The sequence below is a fragment of the Phyllopteryx taeniolatus genome, chromosome 3, assembly GCF_024500385.1.
Source record: "Phyllopteryx taeniolatus isolate TA_2022b chromosome 3, UOR_Ptae_1.2, whole genome shotgun sequence".
NCBI classification, from domain to species: Eukaryota; Metazoa; Chordata; class Actinopteri; order Syngnathiformes; family Syngnathidae; genus Phyllopteryx; species Phyllopteryx taeniolatus.
The window spans coordinates 16,810,835-16,820,829 of NC_084504.1; the positions used below are offsets into that span (position 1 = coordinate 16,810,835).

Here is a 9,995-nt window from a genome sequence, read left to right on the forward strand (position 1 = left end):
GTAAGTCTAACTAATTCATTAACTTTCATTCACTTTTTCACCTGCTGTACTTCTGTTGCCCTGCAACATTTGTGTGTAACTGCAGCCATACATCTCCATGAGCGCTATCCTACTAATTCTTATGATGTCACACTGTGCATCCCAAAAAATGTTTTATTCTGTTGCTGTAAATCAATGAAATAATTCACTGCTTATTCGTGACAAGTTATTAGGTAGTGTCTGCATTTGACTTTTTCCTGCAAGAAAATCAAAAAGTATTATTATTCACAGAAATGTGACGCAGCTGCCACAGTATTCAATCAAAATGTTTCCTCTCAGGGTGTTACTTTAGGGCTAAACTTTACATGGGGTCCTAAATTTACCATGGTCCTGACATACAATTGGAATTTATTAATGGTCCGCAATGAACTAGCTTGCGCAGAGGTTTAAGAACTTGCAATATGAAGGCATGCTTAGTTAAAGTTTTCCCTTTTACTATATATATATATATATATATATATATAGTTTTCTGATTTACACACAAACTCGGGTTACATTACCACTGTAAAAAAAGAACTAAGTAAACCGCAAAATGTACCCCCTGAATACTTTCTGTCAGCAAATTGCCATGATCGGCTTTGATATGGTCACCTACTCAATGTCAAGCTCATTTGTTTTGACATTTAGCACGTTTTTGTTGCCGAGACCGAATCACAACATGCTAATGTTTAAAACGTAAAACGGTAGAGAAAAGACAATTTGAACAAGTCTACACTCAATACAAAAACAGTGTTCCTGCCCTGAGGTGGGCTACAGTTAGTCCGTTACATTTACTTGAAGAACTTTTTGGATAAATTGTGCATGTCTGAGTAGTATTAAGGCAACATACTTTTTACTTTAGTGTTTTTGTCAAGAACTGCTTTCACTCTGTTTCAGTAAGCTAGCTACATTCTGCTCGCAACTTTTATTTGTATCTATTACTGTTTGCGCGATCGATGTGTGTTTTGGTTTGTCAGAGAGACTTCTGCCACTGTTAAACCAATCCAATATAACCACTAGCAAGGTTTGGGTCCATTTCACCAATCAAAACGGAGCCAGGCAGTCACATGACCGAGCACGACGTTTCCACGGCTTTGCCCAGAAGCAACGTTTTCAGAGTGACTCGTTTACGTGAAGCATGGTGGAACAGTGCGATTCGCACTCTGAGGCAGAACCCCGTTGGCCTCAGAATCAATCTGTGTTTACCTTACAGACGAAAAAAAAACCCCTGCTATGTCACAGGCTTTTACTTGTCTGTAAGTAAGGCCAGGTTTCACACCTGCACAGAACTTCCTCAGATCCACATGCTCTCATTATTCCATCCGTTGTTATATTTCAGACAGGGAAAGAACTTACTACAACCTTCTCCTGTACTTGCGTTGCCTTATTGCAACTGAATCAGCCTGACACATTCCTGACGCAGGTAAACTTTGACTCAGATGATTCATATGCCCTCTGGGCTTTTTAGTGATGATGCACGTCACTCCATTCATAATTCCCTTTAACAATTTTGTTTTAAACCCTCAGAGATACTCTCAATTTTGATTACATTAGATTTTTAGTCAAATGAAATTTTATTGTGTTTTTTTTTTTGGGGGGGGGGGGCGGGATGTTATTTAAAATGTTTTTTTTCCCAATGGGGGTGGGAGTGGGGGGTAATCTCAAAACTTGGAAATGCTTTTCATCAGACAGTGGTGATATTTCAGTGTACTTTCTGTGCACAAAAGCTGCAGTTTAATATTCTCCACATATAATCCACTTTTATGTGTGGGACAATAAAATGGGCACAGTCAATCCAACACAAGGGAAGAGAGTAAAAGATCTCAGGTAATCAAGACATTAACTCCATTGAGCGCTTAAACCCTGACATGTTTTCACAGCTCGATTGAAACCAGAGAAAGAACATGGAAGATCATGTGAACTAATGACATTTCAGAGACCGGAAACAAAACAGGTCGGACCAAGACAGGTGAGAAGGAAGCATGCAGAATTGATGAAGACAGGTTTAAAATTTAGGGACTTGGAGTTATATGTGCATTACTAAACTTTTTTTCAGTGTTTAAAATGTAATACAGTACATACCAATATTGAAGTTGTCTTTTATTGCATTTACATTTTTATTTAATGCCTTCCAATGAGGCACATGAGTCTGCTTGGCAAATATTATTCCTTTCCCTGTAAATGACAAATTTCCAATAAAAAAAAAAAAGAGAAAATAATAATAATTTTTGGGAGGGGGGCTGAGGAACAACAATATTGAAAATACTGATTGATCAAGAATGTCTCAAAGGGGATTAAACACTCAGTGGCCACAACATTGGGAACCTCATGCCGACAAGTGAATTATGCCCTTACTATGGTGATAATGCTCACTTGGTTGCTTTGTTGACATTGGATACTGTCAAAGTTAAACAATGTCTTTTTATTTTTTTGAAAGCACATCTTATTTTGTAGCCACAGATTATAAAATGTAAGTAAATGAAGATGTATACAAAACCCCATTAATATATTCAGGAATAAATCTGGTGAGGGGGGGGGAAAATAGGGGGAAATTAGAAATTGTGTAATCAGATTGTGCTCTGTCTATTTTAAAACGTTTAAAAAATATATATATATATTGTAGTATAATTTTTTTGTTTTTCTCCAATATCGATTTTTGTGTATTAGTGTATGTTAGTGTATAACAAATATTTACTTAAATCGTACTGCTTTATAACAAAGCTATACATAGGAAATATTGTACATGTAACATGAATGTCAGTTATAGGAAATGCATGCGAGTGAAAGCATGTTCACTAAACCAGTCTGTGAATCATAGTGATGTGCCGCATGTAGGCGTGTGTGGCAGGAGGTGGGGCTGCCCTCAGGACTGGCAGTGGCCCAGTCCAAGACTCTGCTCTTTATAAGACCAGTCTGGTCCTTCCAGCTTCACATCTGTTTTGGTGAAACCTGCTCCTTGCTTCTCTGCTAACAAGACAACATGGGCAGACAAAAGTTCTATTTGGAGAAACTGTCCAAGACCTTCCAGATCCGCAACCTACTGCTTCGCCAGGCCTTGGCAGAATGTCTGGGCACCCTCATCCTTGTGGTAAGTGATAAGTGCTTATAGACTTATGTATAGATAAATATACTTTATTCCGTGAGGGAAATTAAGTTGACACAGCAGCAATACATCTAGACTAGTATTAATAATATAGGAAAAAAAGAATTAATAGGTACGAATACTAAAAGAGCAGCATTAAAATAATTCTTAATCAAAACACGAAGGAAAAACAACTTGGATGTATTTTATCATTGTGATCAACACTGCCAAGCTTTTAATGGAAAGGTGAACATCAAGTTAATGTTTAAACCGTATGCTCCACCTCCTCAAGAGTCATCTTTGTACATTTTCTATTGTACATCAGTATAATCAATTACTTAATTTTCTGTGGCAATATTTGCGATGTAAATCTGCAAAGTCAACTGCAAGTTATTTATAGGCCAAGCGCACACAATAAAACGAGCATTCTTTATTGTAACAGTGTCAATGTTAGGTTTGCATGCCTTTATATATAATGAACCAGGATCCCAAGGGATTGCACATGACTGTGTTTCACCAATTGTCTTGTCAACTATGGAAAATTATATATATACATTTTTCTAATCACTAGAAAACCACAAACAGCTCAAAGTATTCAGGCTAGCTTTTACATACTAAAGTCCCCCCACCCCATGTACCTTTCAAGGCATTGTACAATTGTAATCAGTAGTGGGTTGCGAAAAAAATAAAATAAATGGACACATGTACTAGAGGGGGGACATTTCAGAATGAGGGGGCTGGACAATTTCTTTCACCTTGAATTGAAACGTAAGGTGCCTTGCTTACGTAAGGGCAGATGAAACAGGCTCTCAATTATTCACTCAGTTGTTTCCCTCTGTCCTTTACAGGTCTTGAATTCTATCACCAAGATAAGATGGAATACAATAGCTTTTATTTGTGCCACAATTGGGCCTACCTAATAATTTAAAACACACTAAAACTCGAGATTAGATTTTTAAAAAAATAATAATAATAATAAATAAATAAATAAAAATGATTGTACAGTGGAATGACACAAAAGGTGTGGTACGCACATTGAACGGTGATACACGTCAATGGAAGTACGAGGAGTGGAGGTAGAAACATCATATGCATGATATACTTTAATGTCACTTAACATCCTCTCTTGTGATGGAACTTTAGTTTCTGCTGGTGACAAAGTAAACAATTGGATCGGGGACAAGTAAGGGTGTGGGCACTGTAGGTGTGAGTGTACTTTATTTGCAGAACTTTTTTTTTTTTTTTTCCTTCTTAAAGACCGTTTGCCCCCCCCCCCCCCCCCCCAAAAAAAAAGCTTAACTTCAGGACAACCAGGTTGATATGGAGATGTTGGATGTGTTTCAACAGATGTTGTTCAATGGTGGAAATGGACTTGATCAATTGTGCTAGGGGATTTAAGGAACTTCAAAACTGACACACACACAAAATTCCACTGTTTGTTTTCTCTTGTTTTGACCTTCATCAGCGTCTGATTTTCACACAAAGGCATGATGATGGAGCAGAGCACGAACAGTTTTGGGTTTTAATTTTAACTTGCTGAAGTACTTTTTTTTTAATTTTATTTTATTTTATTTTTTAAAACTCCCAGATGTTTGTTTTGGCACACCGTTTTTTTTGTGTGTGTGTCCCCAGTGCTGAAGCTTGTCTGTAGCCGCACCACTGCACAAGTTGCTGAATCAGCCGACTTCGGTTGGTGCGGTGCTCTGAGCTAACCACATTTTGAAAACAACAAGTTTGAATATTGCACACAGGGTGGAATGTTCTCACATTCACCCTGTGTGCAATATTCAAACTTACTAAAAAACTTTCAAAACTCACCAGTGCAGCCTGAATCTTGCTTTTGTGCGCACTGGGGGAAAAAAGAAGCAGAAATGAGGCACCATTTCTGTTTTTTTTAAAGCGTGGAGAAGGTTGTTAAGATGATAAACTCCAGGTGGTACAAGTCTGGGTGCTTAAAGTTTCCTGTAGTCTTCTAGCAAAAATTGCATGTCACACATTTCTTTTAACTATACCAGTAAAGAGACATACTCTCATTATGCAATCTTTAAGTTATAGGCGTTTGTTTCCTCATCTGCAGTGAATTACTTGTTTTGAATCTGCTCAAGACACACTACCAAATTTACATTCATGAAATCTTTTTGGGGTGGTGGTCGTGACATGATATCATGGATACAATGGAGCTTCTATAATGCTGAGCTGGCTCTTTTGAATGGGCTTTTGTTCCTCTGGATTTACTGATAATAATCATTATACCTTGGCTTGACCTTGAATGGCTAACAAATTACACAAGTGCAACACCCCCCCAAATTATCATAACATAGAGTGGAACCGCTGAAGAGAGACAGACGCAAAATCCATTCCATGGTGCTGATTAGCCTCAGATATGATTGGAGATGAGAAAAATGGAAATAAACAGGGAGTTGTACCAAAGGACAAATTTAAGCCCTTATTTTAATTGCGGTGGCAAAGCATTCATAGCGCCGTCATGAGGCAGGTTAGTTTTACCCTACTGATATGCTTTTGCAATAGTCATTTTGGGAAATGTGCTTACATTTAGTATAAGTATATACTAAGTATAAGAACATGTACTCAACTCATTTTTATTCATCAATTTTATTCATAGAGCCCTTTAAAAACAACAGCAGCGGAAATAAAGTGCTGCAGGATTTGGGTTCACACGAACTATAAGCTGTACATAATTAAAATCAAAAACGGTAACAAAGATCAAAACAAAAACAAATGACACTAAAACAAGTGCAGAGTCTCATGAGAGTCTCATGTTTTTTGAAAGCCAAGGAATAAAAATGGGTTAAAAGGCAGGTTTTAAAAATCAAAAGTGAAGGGGCTTGTCTAATCTGCACCGGGAGGTCATTCCATTCCATCCATTCACTTCGGGACCAGCAACCTAAAACGCTCTATCCCCTTTGAGCTTCCACTTAGGTTTTCAATGGTGGAGCAGCTGGTCAGCTGACCTGAGGCACCGAGCAGGAGTGTTGGGATGATGCGAGGCCATTTAGAGACTTGAAAACAGATTGCAGTGCACAGGCAGCCAGTAGAGGGAGAACAGAATATGTTATGTGCTCCCTCATGCGTGTTCCAGTTAAAAGGCTAACAGCAGCATTTTGAATCTACCGGACATGTAGAAGTATGCGAATGTGAGATGCGCACACTTGTGTAGATGCCATCGTTTTTTTTTTTTATGTATATTGTTCAACTTGACATAGGCGGCATGGTGGAAGACTGGTATGCACATCTGGCTCACAGTTCTGAGGACCGGGGTTCAAATCCTGGCCTCTCCTGTGTGGAGTTTGCATGTTCTCCCCGTACCTTCGTGGGTTTTCTCCGGGTACTCTGGTTTCCTCCCACATCCCAAAAACATGCGTTGGTAGGTTGATTGAAGACTCTAAATTGCCCGTAGGTGCGAATGTAAGTGCGAATGGTTGTTTGTCTATATGTTCCCTGAAATTGGCTGGCGACCAGTTCCGGGTATACCCCGCCTCGGCCAAAATCAGCTGGGATAGCATGTCCGCGACCCTAGTGATGAGGATAAACAGTACAAAAGATGGATGGAACTCAACATACTAAGCAGCCATGATGCATGAACCACTTTGCTAAGTCGCAATGTTGATTTTTCTCAATTTGATCCACAGCAAATTTAAGTGTTGCTTGATATGATGCATAACTTTGTAACCCTTAATTGCATATTTTACAACCCCTTAATTTTTCTTTGATTGAATTCTGTAAAACTATTCGACTTTAAAGGTTACACGATGTAGTTCATAACGTCGACTTGTTTTGCAGATGTTTGGCTGCGGTGCGGTGGCTCAGTTGGTGTTGAGCAGCGGTTCGCACGGTTTGTTTCTGACTGTCAACTTTGCCTTCGGCTTTGCCGCCACTTTGGGAATCCTGGTCTGTGGCCAAATATCAGGTTTGCACTTGTCTTTCACGTTTTGTGTTAGCTTTAGCTCCGCTGTTCACTGACTATGTATATGCACTTGTCACAGGAGGACATCTGAACCCCGCAGTGACGTTTGCGCTGTGCCTGCTCGGCAGGGAACGCTGGAGAAAGTTTCCCATGTACTTCCTCTTTCAGACAATCGGCGGTTTCTTCGGTGCAGCCATCATTTTCGGCATGTACTATGGTAAGGATGAATCCCGATTTGTTATTCAGTATTATCAGTTTACAAAAGATAAAGTTTTATTTTCAAGATGGCACGTTTATTGGTAAAGGGATTTTTATTTCATGGAATAGTTTGTTTGTTGTGTTCCTTATCCTTAATTGATACTTTGTTGTGGTTTTATAGGTAAGGATCCGGACTTTGCCTTTTAAAATATTCCCCGTAAAATCTATATTGAACCCATACAAATATTTTAAATAAGCAGTATGTAGTTCATACTATCCAGGTCTCTCAACACATCGAGGGAAAAAAATGACAAAACCCACCTTCTCATATGTGCTACCAAACTTTTGATCGGATACTACATCCTGGATACTTCCTTCTTTTTCAGTACCCTCCAAGCTACAACAAATACACATACCTAAAACTATCCACACTACTCATAATAAAAAGCAAAATCCTAAAGTAAAGATAATTCTATGGCAAACGATATCCTCCGACTGAACTGTTAACTAAACCATGGAGTCCCTTTTTTTTTTTTTTTTTTTTTGTTGCTTTTTTTCTTGGGCCACGCCCCAGCCTTATTTTATATATTTTTTTCATATTCTAACACGCCAAACAAACGAACTAAACAACACAAACATACCAAACCACAGCCAAGTCCAAACAATCCTAACTTGGATCAGCACCAAACTGTACATCTTTATAGAAACCCTTATTCACGGCTTCCATAAGCATGGATTTTTGTTTGTCGAGATATGGAAGGAAAACACTCAAACTTAACAAATGACAAGGAAAGCACTTGGGCAGAGGTAATCAGTAGTTTTATTTTCTTTACCCATTCAGATGCCTTGTGGGACCGTCCTGGTGCTTTCAATGTCACTGGCCCAAATGCCACAGCTGGAATATTTGCCACCTATCCTGGAAAACATCTCACCATCGTCAATGGGTTCTTTGATCAGGCAAGATTTTGACCAACGACCGTCATAAAATGCATCAGAATGCCTTGAACTCACAATTTCCATCTGTCCCTTTCAATTGTAGATTATTGGCACAGCAGCACTGATCGTTTGTATCCTGGCCATTGTTGATCCCTACAATAACCCCATCCCACAAGGATTGGAGGCCTTCACTGTGGGCTTTGTGGTTCTGGTCATTGGCTTGTCTATGGGATTCAACTCTGGCTACGCGGTCAATCCTGCCAGAGACCTCGGACCTCGTATTTTTACTGCAATGGCGGGGTGGGGAACAGAAGTCTTCACGTAAGCGTGCACATTTTCCTTTTAATTATCACTCATTTATTTTGGAGCGCTTCTTGACAACACTTCCAAAATGCTCACAGTCCATTGAAATTGTCTTTTTCAGTGTCAGAAATGGTTGGTTCCTCGTACCCGTGTTTGCCCCCTTCCTCGGCACTATCATCGGCGTGATCATCTACCAAATTATGGTTGGTTTCCACGAGGAGGGAGAAGTACGCGACCGGAAGAACGCCGAGGCAGAGGAGAGTGTGCGGCTCACCAACGTTGTGGCCAACGACAAGTCGAAAGAAGCTACAAAACAAGTGCACTGAGCAGCTAGGCACATTTTGTGGATAGACACTAAAACAAACCAGGTTTGTACCACTTTTCGCCACAGTTTAACTGCCAGATTGGTGTGATCTTGAAATGAAGCTACTTTCTTTGTGTTCATTTGCATTAATTTGCGTTTGTAGTAGGAGGGAAGAGACATAATGCAAGCATTCTTTTAAGAAAAGATGAAAATGTTAAGATTGTGTCCCTGGTCTTAAGCAGTGTTTTATTCTTTGTACCAATGTAGTTTTAAAATACCTTTTTAGGAAGAGATGAAAATCCAAAATGTTCAAACAAGCACTTAGGCATGTCTACACAACTTGGTTTCCATGTTAGTCCGGACAATTTCAATATTTAAATTTGAATTCAAGCATTGGAATGTGATGTTTGAGATTATTGTATCTTTCACTGTGGGGAAAACGATTCTATCACAATATTGAATTTGTCAGTCTTTGGTTTTCTAATGTGAAAACAAATTACTTTTTTTTTTTTTTTTTTTTTTTTTTTTTTATATATATAGTCATGAATTGCACCATGTTTGTTGATTCCCACCTGCACTGTTAGTGACTTGTATTTTGGTGCTGGACTGGAATATGAGCCTCTTTGTGTTTTGTATGTAGGTGATTCTTTTGTACTGATACAATAAAAAAATATATATATATTTCACAGATGTGACTCATGTTACTGTATCAAATGGTCCAGTCATTAACACCATGTTTCTTTTTTATTTTATGTTTTTATTCTTTAACTAGCTACCAACCTATAACTGTATTTCCAGTACAAACGTAATTTTTTTTAAATGGTCACTGGTTATGCCTGTATTGAATATTGTTTGGTACTAAATGCTATATGCAATTTTCTGTTGTATAAAGTTAGTGGCAGAAACCTTGGCCACACTGCTCACACTATGCTGTGCTCAGAATAAAACATGATTTTTGGTTACAAATTCACACCTAATTGCTCCATTCTGCAGTATGCAGCAATATTTCATGCACCATTGACATTTCTGATTTATTTTTACTATAAGGTAACCTGAAGTAATTACAATGGGAGGCTCAGGCTTTAGCATGCTGATCTCCTTTGACCAAGTTTCCTTTTTGTCATGATGTCATTTGTTTTTTCATTTCTTATTACAGTAAAAACTTAACTGTGGTGTTTATGTTCTTTCCCTTTTGGCTTAGCTCTATTTGAGGGTGAATCCTCCTCTTC

At 38.6% G+C, this 9,995-nt stretch overlaps 1 protein-coding gene across 1 annotated transcript; it reads left to right on the forward strand.

Annotated features, from left to right (window-relative positions):
- Nucleotides 1–1,371: 1,371 nt before the first annotated feature.
- On the forward strand, nucleotides 1,372–9,736 carry LOC133474986 (aquaporin-3-like). Its single transcript, XM_061767218.1, has 8 exons — nucleotides 1,372–1,441; nucleotides 1,899–1,987; nucleotides 2,945–3,106; nucleotides 6,902–7,028; nucleotides 7,105–7,242; nucleotides 8,065–8,180; nucleotides 8,263–8,480; nucleotides 8,584–9,736. The coding sequence occupies exons 3-8, from the start codon at nucleotides 2,999–3,001 to the stop codon at nucleotides 8,786–8,788; spliced, it is 912 nt and encodes a 303-aa protein (XP_061623202.1). The 5' UTR covers nucleotides 1,372–1,441; nucleotides 1,899–1,987; nucleotides 2,945–2,998; the 3' UTR covers nucleotides 8,789–9,736.
- The last annotated feature ends 259 nt before the right edge of the window (nucleotides 9,737–9,995 follow it).